General features: G+C 38.4%; 1 protein-coding gene across 3 annotated transcripts in view; it reads right to left on the bottom strand.

Moving 5' to 3' along the window:
- SLC25A13 (solute carrier family 25 member 13) overlaps window positions 1-15,789 on the bottom strand; it is a 101,347-nt gene that overhangs the window by 69,985 nt on the left and 15,573 nt on the right. For all 3 annotated transcript variants that reach the window (XM_027684769.1, XM_027684768.1, XM_027684767.1), the window contains 2 exons: window positions 8,109-8,162; window positions 3,396-3,538 (listed from right to left, as the gene is read on the bottom strand). In XM_027684769.1, the coding sequence (XP_027540570.1) occupies window positions 3,396-3,538; window positions 8,109-8,162 (197 nt within the window). The remainder of the gene's footprint in view (window positions 1-3,395; window positions 3,539-8,108; window positions 8,163-15,789) is intronic.

The raw sequence follows: 15,789 nt of genomic DNA on the forward strand, positions 1-15,789 counted from the left end.
TGCATTCTCACCTGAGAAAGTCTGCATATAGCCATGCAAGGAAAAAAAGCCACTACCCACTGTAATAATACATACAAATGCAATGATGAAGAGTTTTTTTCAGAAATCAATGCATATGTTTTTACTGTATCAGCAATTTAAACACAGTAACATAATGGGACACAAATTGAAGCTACATCTATTATTTTACACTGCAAGCTAGGTAAACTAAGTATAGTGCAAATTGGTCCATTAGAGGATAAATTTATACCCAATAATAATGAAAAATGCTGGCATTTCCAAGTGTTATTTTTGAATACTTTGTCCTTTCTAAAAATAAAGCAATGGTATTTCTCAGTAAAGTGTTAGTTACTACAGTCCAAACAGAGACATGCAGTAAATACTTATTTTGTTAGAGACATGTTTAAAAGTAAAACAAAAAATTGAAAAACAATGTTACAGTAGGCAGGACGGAAAATGCTTGGCCTGTTGGTGATGGGCCTTGAGGAAGCCACTGTATTCTAGGGGAATTTCTGATCCAGCTGAAGCCAAATAAAGCATATTTTTAAACTAAGATTAGCAATGAGAGGCTTAAGGCCAGGAACCAGTCAAGGCTCTTCAGTCTGTTTCATACAAACAACAACCACGCAATATAACACTTAAAAAACCCTGTGTTATTACCAATCAACTACTTTGAAAGGTTCGTCTGGCCATTGGCAAGGTAACTATTTCCTTTTCTTAGAGGAAACCTTAAAATCATGCCTTCAGAAGAGAACAGCAGGAAAGCCTACCTCCAAATAAACCTCTGCCCTGACTTAAGATGGAGGCAAAACTTGCTCCCATGGCAACAGATATTCACTGAATGACAGAATATGCTTTAAGAGGTCTTGTACCTCTGTCACAACAACAGCAGCTCCTGTAGATACACTCAAATCCTAAATCTCTGGCAATGCAGGAATTGTGCTAAAGCTACATGAGATTTTGTCTACAGTACGCTGTGGGATTGTATGTAAGAGCTGCTGTTCTTTCCACTTTACACTCAGAACTTCTTCAGCTCTGGGGTAAGCAATTCTTTGCCCATTTATATGCTCTGCTCATGAGTCAGAAGCTGTTGAGCTGTCTGTCTTTCACCTGTGCGACTTACCAAGTTTAGTATTTCACACTGATTACAGTTGGTACCTCTACCATCCTTCTCACCCAGACCAGAAGAAATTGAAAAGCATTCTAAAGAGTGCAAGGAACAGACCTTGTGATCCTGGCTTAGACCCTTTTAGTGACAAGTGGTCACGCTCACCAGTCATGAACAACAGCTGCTTCTTCAGAGCAAACCAGGGATCCAAGACAGTGGATAAAATGTTTCTAGAAATATCCTAGCAGTATTCTCAGAACTAAACTACTTTTAGCCACTAACACTGTAACAAAATTAACTTGTCATTGCTCTTGCAAGATACTTTCTATTTTATAATAAAGCTAAATTATTGAGCATACTCTCATGACCTTGAACATCTGTAAGTCTCTAAACACCGACAAGCCTACTAAAAATGAACACTAACAAAAGCAGTTTTGTGCTTCACTTTAAAAACTGGGAGCTCTGGTCTGCCAAGTTGGAAAGGGTTCAAAAGGAGAAGACCAATAGGTCCTCTAGGAGGACGTCCTCCTAGACGTTTTCACCTCTAGGAGATTTCATGTCAGGAGCCAAAAAGCAACTGGCCCTTGCCTCAGATGATCACTCTGTCAGTTACATTATACACCACAAGAACAAGATGCAAATGCAGATTAGACAGATGGATGCCAATCACTTTCCGAACTTTCTCCATTCTTTCATATATTAGTGTAGCAGCTAAATAAAAAGACAGCCTGAATATCAGAAGAGACTCTCCAAAGACACATTAGGAACATGCAGTCCCCTGTCACTGCACAGTGTGGATTACAGAAACAATCCTTGCCCATAGCAGAAAGCAGCAATTAGAAGCCTCAATACTCCACCACAAAACTCCCACAAGATCATGCCAAGTTATGAAATCCCAACTTGTCAACAAGTTCACATAGGCTACAGTTTTACATTTTGTTCTTCCTGACACCAGCTTCTGTTTGTGAGGGAGATCCAAATCACAAGGTATGGATTATGCTCTCAATCTTCTTATTACAAAACAGATTTGAAGCCATGTAATTTGGAAAATGACATTTTTGCAGGCATCAAACCAAGGGAAGAAATCTGAGAAATGCTTAATGTTTTCAGTCAAACATTATGTGAAGCCACTGCGTTCTTGATGCCATCAATGAACCTTTTACAGAATTCTTTTACTAGAGTAACAATCACCACATTAACTCATCTGCAAGGTTTAAGGTGCCCAGCTGCCAGATATCTGAAACTGGCTGAGCAGAAAAGAGAGCACAGAAACTACTGCAGAAGTTCTCAGTTATCCCTAAGAAGCCTGCATTCTCTAGTCATACTTTATTTATCTCACATTTTACTCTCTGCAACTACTGATAGGAGCCATGTCTGAAGTTTTCTGGTTTCTAAAAATGCCACTACTATACACTTTAAGTCCACAGCTAATTATTCTAAAGTTTCTCTAAGGATACTTTAAAGGGAGGGTTCAAAAAATGCATTCATATGGGTGAAGAGACAGCTTGCCTGGGCAAGTACCAAAAGCAAAAGCTAAGATTTCATTTAAGTAGGGGGAGGAAGATGGAGGGGTAGCTGATCTTGCCCATTGGCAAAGTCAGTCTTTCAAATGCAAACCATGTGCAACCAACTTCACTGCTGTCTTCCCAAGTCTGCAGAGTGACTCCCTAAATACCTTAGATGCTCCTCCTCCCTCCTGAAGCAAAAAAACAGCAGCAAAAAAACCTTTAACAGAGCCATGGCAAAATAAAGCAGGGTAACTTTTTCTAGGATCTCTTCCTACACAATCTGAACTTATTTTAGATTGCAATTTGGATGTGTTTGTGACAGATACATAAAGTAAACAGAGACAGAAAGACTCATGGAAGGAAAGAAAAGCAGAAGTTAGGGGAGCCAGCCAACAAACATGAAAGGTTCCATGAATTAAAAATACATAGTAGACAGAAAATGGTTTGCGCCGCTAAATGGTAGGTGCTGTTGAAAACATTGTTTCTACTCTTGATACTTAGTAGATACTGTATTCCTTTATGCATCTGCAGGGAGGGGGAGTGAAAAACAAAACACCACCCTTCAGAGATTAGACTTTTCAGAAGAATGGTTTTGAATTTCATAAATTAACAAAGAAAAACAGAAAAAGAAAAATAAACCAATCAACTACCAAAAAACAAAAAAAGAAGCAAAAAGAAAAAATAAACCCAAAACCCAAAACCAAGCAAACAAAAAAAGAACCCAAACAAAAAAACCCTCACCTAAACAAACAAAAACAAAACCACAAAAAAACACTTACCCATCTTTTGTCTGATCCACCACACCTGCAAGGAGCTGTACAGTGCTTGCATTAGGCAAACCATCTCCAATTATCTTCAGGTATCGCGTGACAAAGTCATGAGGAGACATGAAGAATTCTCCATTCTTCTCCACACTTGCATACTGTTAAAAGAACACAATATTTAGTGCCTCAATACATCCTTCCCCAGGCATTTATTATCACCACCCATGGTTTCCAGTCAGCAGCAGGCCTATGTTACAGCAGATGACAGTTCTACTCCAAAGAACCTACAACCGAGACCCAAACAAGGTCTAGAAAAAGGGGGAAACACTCAGGCAGCTGAAGACTTGGCTTCCTAGCCAAAGAATCGCAAATATATGATTTTTTTGGTTATCACGTCAACAATTTCTCCATGGTAGACTAGAAATGCTCCAGTATCGAATACTTTTTTTGAAGTAGAACAAGAAGCACACACACATTTGCAAGTATTGCATGTGGAATCTCAGGCCCACTGAAACTCTGACATCAACAGGATACTCTGGCATATCTTATTTATCTGAAATGACTCCTTTGTGCAGTCACTCTACTCCAGGATAAGGCAGGGTTACAGCCGCGAAATGCCAGTGGAGCAAATGATCCCACAAGAGCGTCCACCTGGGGGTGCTGTTTTGAAGAACTCCACCTCATCACCTCCAGACACAGTCAGTCCCTAAGGAAAGGAGAATCTACAGATACTCCTCTTTGGTTGAAGTGCTGAAAGCAAGCCAAAGAATAGAACTTACAGAAAAATGTAAAGAAAACAAGAACTTTGACAGTTCAGCACACTAAGAAAAAAGAAAAGAGGTCTAACACCTTACCAAACACTGCTGGTATAAATTACTCCTGCTTTACACTACAGTTACTGGCACACTACTCCAGAAAACAGCTATTGACAGACCTAAGCATATTTACTCCAAAGGGAAGCCTTCAGTAACATGTTACCAACAAAAGATAGACTTTTGAAGATAGTATCTAAATAAATAAATAAAATTCCCTTTGTTACCACCGCTACACTGATTCCTAGGTCATCCCTCAAATTTTAAAGCCCTCATTTTCTACAGAAGGTGAAATTTGAAATCAACTCTAAAAATGTATTTCTAGTAAAGAAAAAGGATAAGGACAACAATTAAGAGGAAAAAAATGAAGACGCATTTGCAGAACCATGTGTTAGCTTTAAAGGAAACGGGTCTGTCTTGGGATAACAAATGTGCACTGAGAACAGGAAAGAAACTGCTAATTTCTCTTTTCTTTTTTTTTTTTGAAGGCAAGGTAGGATGATAAACCATTGTTGCAGCTCCCCACAGAGCATTATCCACAGTAAAGTAATAAATAAATTAGATGCCTATTGCTATTTTGTAGTGTACTTCAAAGACGTTTTCTTTCACATTACTATGGCTCTGCTAAGGGACGAAAACCGCCAGTTTTCATTTCTTACCGGTGCCTGCAGCATACCGTTATACCTGCTGTAGGCATATAACTCTCAGAGGGATGCCAAAGTGTAACAGTAAGTAGATTATTTTCTTCTAGTGCTATATAAATACCATTTTCAGGTACAACAATATCTTCATGAAACAAGGCTTCAGAGAATCAAGCCCAAACAAAACATAACTTGCTTTGGTATCTATATATTGGTTAGCGCTTAAGGATTCCTTTTTCAATAGACACTGTAACACAAACTTTCCAGTTTCTACACTGCAAGGAATTTTGAATTGTATACTTTTGAAAGAACTAAAAGATCAATTGATTTCAATGTAATCATTTGCAGAAAGACAGAATCCTTCAGAATCCCAGCCTTAGAAACTTTTAACACAGCTGCTATTGAGAAACAAATCAAATAAGTCAGACAGCCTATCCTTCTATATTTCATTTTTTTCATCCAGGCTAACCCCCTGCTAGGGCACTCAATAACAGAAAACAGGACAAGGTTTCAGGTCCCTCTGTTTCTTGCCATTGTGATTTACTCGAGTGTATTTGAAATCCAATCATGTACTCTATACTACCTATAGAAAATGACCTTGAAAAATGTCAGCTTGATCACTTTGACTAAAATCTAATCTCTTAGGGGTTATGGTAGAAGACTTAGAAAAAGTAGAGGTACTCCTGGAAATTATCATAACAAAAAAAAAAATCAATTCCATTGGGTTTGGAGGAGAAACGTTTAAAAATTGGTTCTTTACAATTTTATTTTTCCCCACTTTGGCAATTACACCCACAGAGAATTTGATATTATACAATTGTACTTATCGGCTTTTTGGTAACTTATTTACATACATTTTAGATAGTCAAGTAATAACAAGTTCAATCCCATTTAAAGTAAGATTTGCAAACATTTTATCGGAGGTTTGACATATTAAATATGCTAAAAGTTGACTGCAATCAACTGTATTTAAACTGATTGTTTCATACTTATTTCCACACTGTGGGTATCACTCCTTCATGGCGATCATATTTTTTAATTCTTAATTGAAGTAGAAGTAATGGTTGTCAAGTTATTTTGTAAGTGAAGATCCCACTATCTGCAGAAGCAACTGTATTGGCCTCACCACTTAAAATCATCTGAAGCAGTTTAATTAACACTCTGGCCATCATTTATCTGTAGAGCATGAAACAACATACCACATTCACTCACCCTTTTTCCTTCTCACGAGTAAGTGGCACAACAATTCTGTATTACACTGAACAAAATGTTTAGCTCATATTCCATTACTCCACGTTACTGACACCCCTTCTTTTCAGTGAAAGGGGAAGCAGAAAAGGAAGAAAAAGAAGCCAGAGGTGACATTTAGTGTGCCCAAGTAAGACCCATTCAATCCACCAAAACAGTAAGGGTGCTACAACCTTCAGAAATGCCCACAGGCAGGTAGGAAACAATTTTCACACTATTCTCAGCAAACCAACTAGCCAACCTTCCCCCACTCCAAATGAGCATCACCTCGTATTGCAGAAGGGATCAGGCTTCTCTCTAGTGTGTTTATTTCTTCCCTCACTGCTACCATCTTCTCAGGTCAGTGGTCTACTGTGTGCCTTGTCTGCTGCCCTGCTCCTGCTCTTTAAGCATACACCTCTGTAAGTTACAAAACCCATTCTTTTTCAAGAGTCTTTTTGCTCTCCTGACAGACAGAAGATTCCAGGACTTAATAAGTTAAATCATAGCTTTCTCAACTAAAAATCTGATTTCAGAGCTATAAATACTGACAGTATATGACAAAACTATAAATACTGGCAATATACATTTTGACACCTACACATATTGTTAAGAATAGCTCATAAGGGACAATGGAAAACATACCAAGAAGTATATGGAGAGTGGGGCATGATACTAGAGAGAGCGAAGGTGGAGGGAAGAACTTGGAAATGTATTAGCTCTCTTAGGCACTCAACACCTTCATAAAAATAATTCAGATACAACAGCTCTCTACAGCACTGTGGCACCTACCTCACATACCTTATTCAGAACCACATATTTCTGTACTCTTTTTTTTCATACCAGAATACCAAGCTAATATAGACACTGTACTAATAAATCTTAGAAAAGCAAGGAATAGTTATTTAAATTTAGGAAACAGGTCAAAGAAAGTCAGTTTCACAGAATCATACAATAGTTTGGTTTCGGTTAGAAGGGACCTTAAAGATCATCTAGTTCCAACCTCCCTGCCATGGGCACATACATCTTCCATTAGGCCAGGTTACTCAAAGTCCAATTCAACCTGGCCTTGAACACTTCCAGGGATGGGGCATCCACAACTTCTCTGAGCAACCTGTTCCAGGGTCTTACCACCCTCACAGTAAGAGTTTCTTCCTAATATCTAATCTAAACCTACTCTCTTTCTGTTTAAAGTCATTCTCCCTTGTCCTCTCACTACATGTCCTTGTAAAGTGGCCCTCTCCACATTACTTGCAGGCCCTCTTCAGGTACTGGAAGGCCGCAGTAAGATCTCCCTTCTCCAGGTTGAATGATCATAACTCTCAGTCTGTCTTCATAGGAGAGCTGCTTCAGCCCTCTAAGCATCTTTGTGACCCTTCTCTGGATTCACTCCAACAGGTTCATATCCTTCTTGTGTTGAAGGCCCCAGAGCTGGATGCAGTACTCCAAGTGGGGTCTCAGAGGAATGGAGCAGAGTTGGATAATCACATCCCAGCTTCCAGCAAAATACTAAAGCACACTTCCCTCAAGTACACAAGCAAGTAAATGAGTAGTTTCTTTACTTGCATACTTCTACAGCAGGCCAACACAGAAAGAATTTTAGTTATATAGTAAATACAGCCAGCACTTCACAAGGTGATCTTCCCAATACTTCTAGAAATTAGAGAAGCAGAGATAACCCTAAAGGAAGAAAGGAAACAAGGACGGAATAAGAAAGTTTACCAAATGGTCTAACAGCAAGGTGTCTACACGAACATTTTACCATGTGTAGGAACAATATTGAAACTCCCACCACATTCTCTGAACAATGAGGGTTTTTTCTAAGATAGCAATACTTCTTCTGAGTCAATACAATAATCACTCAGGAATGTATGTGGCTTCTTGGTGAGCATTGTTCAATTCTGATAATGGTATTTAAGTCTAACATGGTAATAATACAGTGAATGATTAATGGTTGGAAAAAATATCAAGAGTTGTATGCTGCAATAATGGAGCAAAAGATACGAAAAATTTAAGCAGAAAGAGTAAAATATTTACTTTACACATACCTTCAAAAATATTGTTTTCAACTCAGCTGGATCAGCTCTCTTGGTTAGAGCCACCTACAAGTAAATACAATTACATTAATATGCATAATTTATATAAAAGATGTCAAAGTGTCATTTAAAAAGAACTCAAACAACAGAACGAGTGAGGAAAATAAATGTTCACCTTACATAAATTAGGTACTGCTTTAGCTGGCCATATTTATTTTACTCATTTCACACTTACGTAAAGATATTCAAGATTTTTGTTCTAACTGCTTTCCTTATGCAATCCTGCAATTCTTAAACAAGCACACAGTAACAAGTCCTAAAGACATTCAAGAATCAAATCTTTACAATATACCTCTCTGCTGGGATTCAACATTACACCATCTTTACCATACAGATTTTTACACTTCCAGCACCTTTCACCTAAGGATTTCAGAGTTCCATACACAGCCCACAACTGATAAATGGCAAGAATAAAATACTCTTACAAACTTTTCCAAGAAAGCAGCTCCATAAAAGACTGAATTTCAATGTATTTATCTGGTTTATTACTTCCAACATTTTAAACTTACAGTATAGATCTTTCTGATGAGGTGAATTCAGAACACGGAGTATCTGGATTTTCTGCAGATCAGACAACTAGCCAGTTCCAACTAAAATCTAAGTTACATTTGCCACCACAAACCCAAAATAATTACACTTTTTTGTCCCAAAACACTGAATCAAAAAATATTCAACTCACTATGGAGTACTGCTTTTGGCAGTAAGTGGATTCATCCCCTCAGTTTGTGCCTGCTATAGAGTTTCCTTCTTCAGGATACTTTGATAAAATCTTGCTTGCCAGCATAATAACCATCATCGGATAAGTCAATACAGAACATCAATCTATTTCTAATAAAAAATAAATTACTTTGTAAGCAGACCTGGGTTTTCAAAAAACTTGGGAAAACATCTCTGTAATGAGGAATAAACAGCCAAAGGTAAGACATAAAATCTTACCCTCACCTAAGAATTAGACGTCAGAAACGTTATCAATAAAACACTACCTCCCTTCCTGACTCTTAAGAGCAATGTAGACTGTAAAGGCAAATGTGACTGCAAGTGCATTTCTAGTGTCTGTCTGTACAACAGCATTACATCCTCACATGTATATTCAATAAAGAATCTTTAGTACGCTTTTCCTCACCCTAAATGCGTCATTTAAAAACTAAAGAAAAAAAAAAGACAACAAAAAAGTCCCACCAAAAAACCAAAACCCAGAGTATTTTAGAAAAAGTGTATGATTAAAGTTTCTTATAAAATTTTAGAGGGCTTTTTAAAAGGGAAAAACCACACCTGAAGTTATGCTAGGACTCAACTGACAAAGTCCACAGCTGGAATCCCAATTTTGTGCTTGCACAGAAATCTGCGTGAAAGCACTTGCAAAAAATCAAAGTGTAATTGTGAAGTTGGGAATGTAAAAATGTGTATTTTCTAAAGTGCAAGCTGTCTTAAATAAGCAAAGACTTAATTTAACCCCATTTGTAAAAATCTGTTAGTCTAGAGCAATTGGGAATTTTGTGGAAATCAAAAAAATGTCTATGCTGCTTCAGTTCAGAATCTTGTCATAGTATAGGCAAACAAATGACATTTCAAACACTTATAGCCATTAAATATAAATCAGTATCACACTTCATCTGCCTTAAATTTAAATTTTATACTGCACAGAAATCTAAGCAAAAGAAGCCAGGGGTGAAAAAAAAAAAAAAGGAAAAGGTACATGCTGATAGCTGAACTTGCACTCACTTTCCTTTGGTTTCACTGAATTAACAGTCTTGAGAAACTTGGGAGCTGTGCTCACAGCCCAGCTGCCATTTTTCAGCCCCCTTTTGATTATGAGGGAATTTGGGTGGTGTTTTTTAACAGTTAGTTTCTTCAAATCATAGGGTGAAGTTGGTCAGGTCAATGAATGCACAGAAGCACTGCAGACTGGCAGTCCAAGCAGTGGCTGCAGACCATGGCTTTTCTCCATTTCCCACAGTCTACTTCCACATTCTTCCATTTCCCAGCAAACAGGAGAGGAAAGGCATGGTTAACACTGTGTTAATTGGAACATCAATGTGTCATCCACCAATGTCCATTTTGAAAGGTGTATCTGATTCCAATTAAGGAAAAGAGCCTCTATTAAGTTACATTAGAAGCTTCAGGAGGACCGATGCTAATGCAGCCATACCAGTGCTAAGAGAAGTATTTAATTCAGCTTTTCATCCATACCCAGCTATGGACAAGGCTGAAGCTGCACGCACAGACACAAAAACTGATCCTGATGACAGTTGTTACTAGCAGATTTCCACTTTGGAAAAGGTCAAAATATCACTTTCCATACCATTCTGTAAATTGTTCCCAGTTATGTCAGCAGTTGAAGGTGGGCTAAGTAATCTGATGCCAACAAGACTGCAAGCCGACAGGTAGCATGCCTGATGAAAAGTGACCCACAGACAAAAGCTGCTTCTCTTCCAGTCAACTCAGGTGATATTTACTGACTCTCACATAACTGGGTTTAAGTAATGTGTTTTGTTACTGGAAAGACTTCTCCATTTTACTTCATCTTCTCTCCACAAAGATAAAACTAGCTATGAGGTGGCAGGCCTAACATCTCTCTAGTTGCTTGAGGAGGCATTTGATAAAGCAGATCTGAGGGAAATAATGTTTGTTACTGCTCTTTACAAGAAAATTCTGTGTAACAGACACTAACACTTAAAACAGTAACTTTAAGTAAGGTTCACTGAGGAAAGTTCTTCAACAAACAACATTTATCATTAAAAAAAAACCCAGGAGACAACAGGGCATACAGAAACCAAAGGGCAGGATTATAACCAAGTAAGAACATTCTACAGGAAAGATTGGGATAATGTACAGAAAATGTCAGTGTGGATTTTTATTCCTAAGGTAGACACCTGAAAGTCTTTACCAACATACTCTGTGTACATGCGTGGTATAATGTGTGTGAAGAACCAGACAGAACAGGCAATTGAACTTAAAAATGCTGAATCCCTCCCATTAGCAGTAACATTCGGCAAAGGGGGACATAGGGTACACAGAGAAAGGGAAAGCTCTGTGAGAGACAGTAACACACAGACTGATTTGCATGCTGGAGCTCTTCATATCCTTAGACTCCTTTGCACCTTGATCTTAATTTTCTCCAGCAGACCTCTTTTCTCCTCATTGACTCATTGACTCATTTTCAGTATCACTTCCACACTCAAACCAAATGCAAAGAATCTTCCCAGAAAAATAAAACTGCACAACAACACAAGAAAACAGAATCCATTGAGAATCAAAGAAAATTATATTACATTTCCAATCATCTGTATTAATATATTTGTCATTCATAAGGTAGAAGAAACAGGTTGTCAAAGAGTGTATGATATCAAAAGACACAAAGGACTAATAAAGTATCAAGTGTGTTCCACCCACTAAGAACAACAACACGGGCAGGCAAGAGAGAAGAAGGACAGTAGAAAATCAGCATTTATGGCAATACAGCATTAACCTGATGGGAAAAATATAAAGTTCAACTTTCTCACCATTATGGCAGAGATGACTTTAGTAGTCACAATTTGGAGACAGTCGAAAGGTGACTGGAATACTTGGAATGGCTACAATATTACAGAAAGTTTATTGGGACAACAGTAAGTCCTAACCAAAGAAAAAGATATAAACATTTCTCATATTGTTCTTTTATCTTGGTTTAATCTGAATAGAACTCAGTTGAAGGAGAAAGTTGATGGAGGTAAATATGTCCTCCCTGACACCAAGCAGGTAAGATGCTGGAGAGCAGTCCTTCTCCAAGTAGAGAGCCAGAGCTGTGGCAGGGCTGCCTTGCTGGTGGACAGTGGTGAGCTCAGTCTGTTTAGCTCTAGAGAACATCATCTATAGGCATATACAGAGAGACGTTTGATGAAAAGCCCAACAAGTGATCACAAGCTCTAGTAGCCTGCGTTGAAATTAAGATTACTTTTCTGAAGTTCATCCATTCTTAAACACAACTAAAGAACACAATGTATTTCACACCACTCATGTCTTCTAGAGGTATTCTTTAGTTTCATCACAAGTTATTGAGTCCACCTGCAAGACTCAAACACGTGGCCCAGTTCATGTAAGAGGTCACATTAGATTGTCATAATGTTTCCTTCTGGCTAAAAGTATACATATACACTTCATATGTGCAACTCCAAAGGAGATCAAACCAGGGTTTGACCTTACCTTCTTGTTTAAATGCATGACTGGAATACTGGAAACCAATTAAAGTGCAGTTAGTTAAAGTTAGTTAAAGTTCAGACCAGAAACCTACTACTACTGTTTAAGTATTATGCTAAAACAACACTCTATTTTTTATTTTAATACAACTAACTTGCTTACTTAGATGAAAATCACCTTTCTTCCATACTTGCACTAATACTACTACAAATCTTTATTCTAACCTAAGAAGTCCCCTTGGTCACTTTCCATCATCACACCCACATCCTAGGTTACAAGTGTTCTGCATCAACATCTGTCTAGGGCACTGTCTCCTATTTCAACTGCCTCAGTAAGCATTTTTTGTTAGTCCAACATGCATATTCTCCTCTCAGCAAAAGGACTGTCATTCCTTCTGCAGTAAAAGAACTTCACTGTGATCTGCAATGGAAAGCGAACTGTGCAGAACTCGGCATTACTGGGAAGATTTGAAGCAAGATGTGGACCAGCTCACCAAGCAGAGAATTATAGAACCAGACAACTACAAGGAGAGCTGGCACTGAATGCAGATCAAAAACCTTCTTGCCAGAGCTCCCAAACAGTAAACCGAGTATTTTTCCCAAGCAAATGTAGTCAGATGGCATTTGGCATAACCACCCAAAGGCTTAGGGTAAAAAGGACTGTAAGAGAAGCTGATAACTACCAAGCGGGTACATTCAGTCTGATCGGTCTGAGCACAATAAGCCTTTAGAAAAAAACATTTATTTTCTAAAAGCAGTTCTGATCCTCAAACATTACAACTACACTTTGCAAAAGTGTAACCCTACACTAAGTAGCAGTTACTGCATTCCTTTGTCTAATAACACCTAGTGAAGCTAAGAAAAATGAATGCTATTAACAATAACCAGTAGTCTTTTCAGATCCTACAGGTTGATTCAATATGAAGAGATCCAGAATAAACACTACTGAAACTAGACAGCTGTGCTGAGTCTACCGCACACATTGGTGAAGCAAAACAAAATCTGCTAGCTAACAGCAAATCTCAAACAAAACTATTCACATCCATCCACACTCCATCACAATTATAAGTGTTCGGCAATTCCCAGTCCAGCTTCTCCACCACAGTAAGTGGAACCTTCACTTCCCCCAAGTGCATCAAAGCTAACAAGTCTCCTTTATTGTGCAATTGCCTTCTAGCTTTGATCCTACTGTCCAAGTCCCAGAGCAAATGCAGCTGGCTTGTTCATAAAATGGTTTCCCCACAAGGATATTCCCAATGAACCATAGTATTTTTGCACACAGACTGGGGACCTACACACAGTTACCAATTACATACAGACAGGAAAATCCTTGTCCAGTTTGTCCAATCCTTCCAAGGAGGTACAGAAACCAAGGCGGGAGTAGTACATATCTTAATAAAAACTGATACAAGAATTTCCAAGAATAGCTAATTGATGCTGTGTAAAAACACATTTAGACTGTGTACTTCTAGAATTTTTCTACTTAAAGACCTGGAAAACAAAAGGACAATAAAACTGCCCTGATACTAAGGTAAAAATAGCTAGGTATTGTCATTACTCAGTAAAATTGTTTAGCTAAAGGAAAAAGCCAATACTGGGTCCAATACTATCCACTCCAAACTTTAAGCACATATCAGAAAATGCAGTTAGGAACAAACTGAACTATTAGTTTGTAGTCAGTCTCCAGACTAGGACAAGGATACAATTGCTGTCATTCCTACCACAAAAATCGATGCACCATGCTACAGCAAGAAACTGAACCCGAAAACAAAAACTTTATTAAAACCAGAAATTTCTTTCACTTTTCTTGTTGCTATGAGAAAAGGCTCAGCTCTCAAATCACTTTACCAATCCATCAAAAAGTGCTACCATAGTCTGACTGCATCAGTCCATCTTCTTTCTCAAAGTAATATTTCCTATTGTCTCATAGTTCCTCTACAACACATTTTTACTCAGATGATCTTCAGGACAGTGATCCAAAGATACACAAGCAAGGTATGTTGTGATGGCCATTATGCTGTGTTAAGAATGTATCTCACTGTTATCCCAATGTTTCTTATCAAACTAGAGCTCACGGCTCACTTGAAGAAATGCAATAAGTATACGTAAGATATATTATGCGTCCTTCGATAAAAAAGTTTATTTCCAAATGAGCTACTGAGAATGGTCAAATGACACTTTCATTCAGTCATGGGTATTTTTCAAAAATACCTGTTTCTCCTACTCACCATAGATGGATGAGATGATAGATGCTAACACTGTTACTTTGCTCTCCATTTTGCTTCCTTACACCTTTCAGAAATGGAGGCATTATGAACCTGATAAAACACATTTGGTGGCTACCTCAGCCCAGATTATAGACTCTCCCTTTTGATTCTCCCAGGGTATGTTTTGTTACGACAGTACTACTGTACAACCAATGCGTTGACCATAAACTCAAGACATCAACTGCCTCATGTTCATCTTCTGAAAGCAGTCATCCCAGTTCCAGCAATTTGTCTTCTGGAGCTAAACTTCAGGCCTATATCTAGCAGGAAAACGTTCATCTCACCCAAAGAAGCAAAGGATAGGAAAATTCTCCCGTGTAACAGCAGGATTCAAAGTAGTTCCTGAAAAAAGCAGACAGTTAGGATACCTATTATCACTCAAAAATTGTAAGGGAGAAGTGGTAGACTATTAGGGCAGAATGAATCTTATCTGGCATTCAATGTTATTAGCAAAAAATATGTATTTGGACCAGGATTAAGCAATGGGTAAGTGACAATTAAGACAAAAGGCTGTTTATCGCCATCGTCCTCACAAGGTGGCACCTTCAGGAAGCATCATCTCACAGCTAGGCAGAGCACCTGTGAGCTCTGGGAGACCCACCTCTGAATGCAATATACAAGTTAATAACTCCAAGGTTCCCATGCCCATGTTGCTCAAGGTTCCCAACAGCAACAATCACTCCGGGTTTCACCTGGCTTCGAGCTTCACACCCCAACAATCACCCAAACGCTCACTCTGCCCCTGGCATGGCACAAACCCTAAATGATCAGAAGCTTCCACCAAGAGGAGTCACAATCAAAAGATATAACACACCAGTATGATGCTGCACCCCCAGGGAACTTCTTGAGAGTCCTGCATTGTGCTTGACACCATGCAGTACACACAGCAACCTAAAAAAAACATCCCATGCTTTATCTGACACCTTCATAAATTGCAGAACCAAGACAGCAAACAATGGCAGGAATAAAAATCCTGAACAGTATTACAAAAGGTTTCTCCATGATTTTCTCTTCCAGATGTCAACATAAGGTCCCAGCGACTGAGCAGGATTGTTTGCAGCAATAAACAAAAATCTGCTGCCTTTTGAAGAAAACAAACCAGGAGCAGGGCCATATAGGGGTATTGTAAGAGAATCATGTACTCTTATGTAACTACTAATTCTATGATAAGGAAAAAAAATGTATATGGAT

Source organism: Neopelma chrysocephalum, unplaced genomic scaffold, assembly GCF_003984885.1.
Source record: "Neopelma chrysocephalum unplaced genomic scaffold, ASM398488v2 Primary Assembly neopelma1_67, whole genome shotgun sequence".
Lineage (NCBI taxonomy): Eukaryota > Metazoa > Chordata > Aves > Passeriformes > Pipridae > Neopelma > Neopelma chrysocephalum.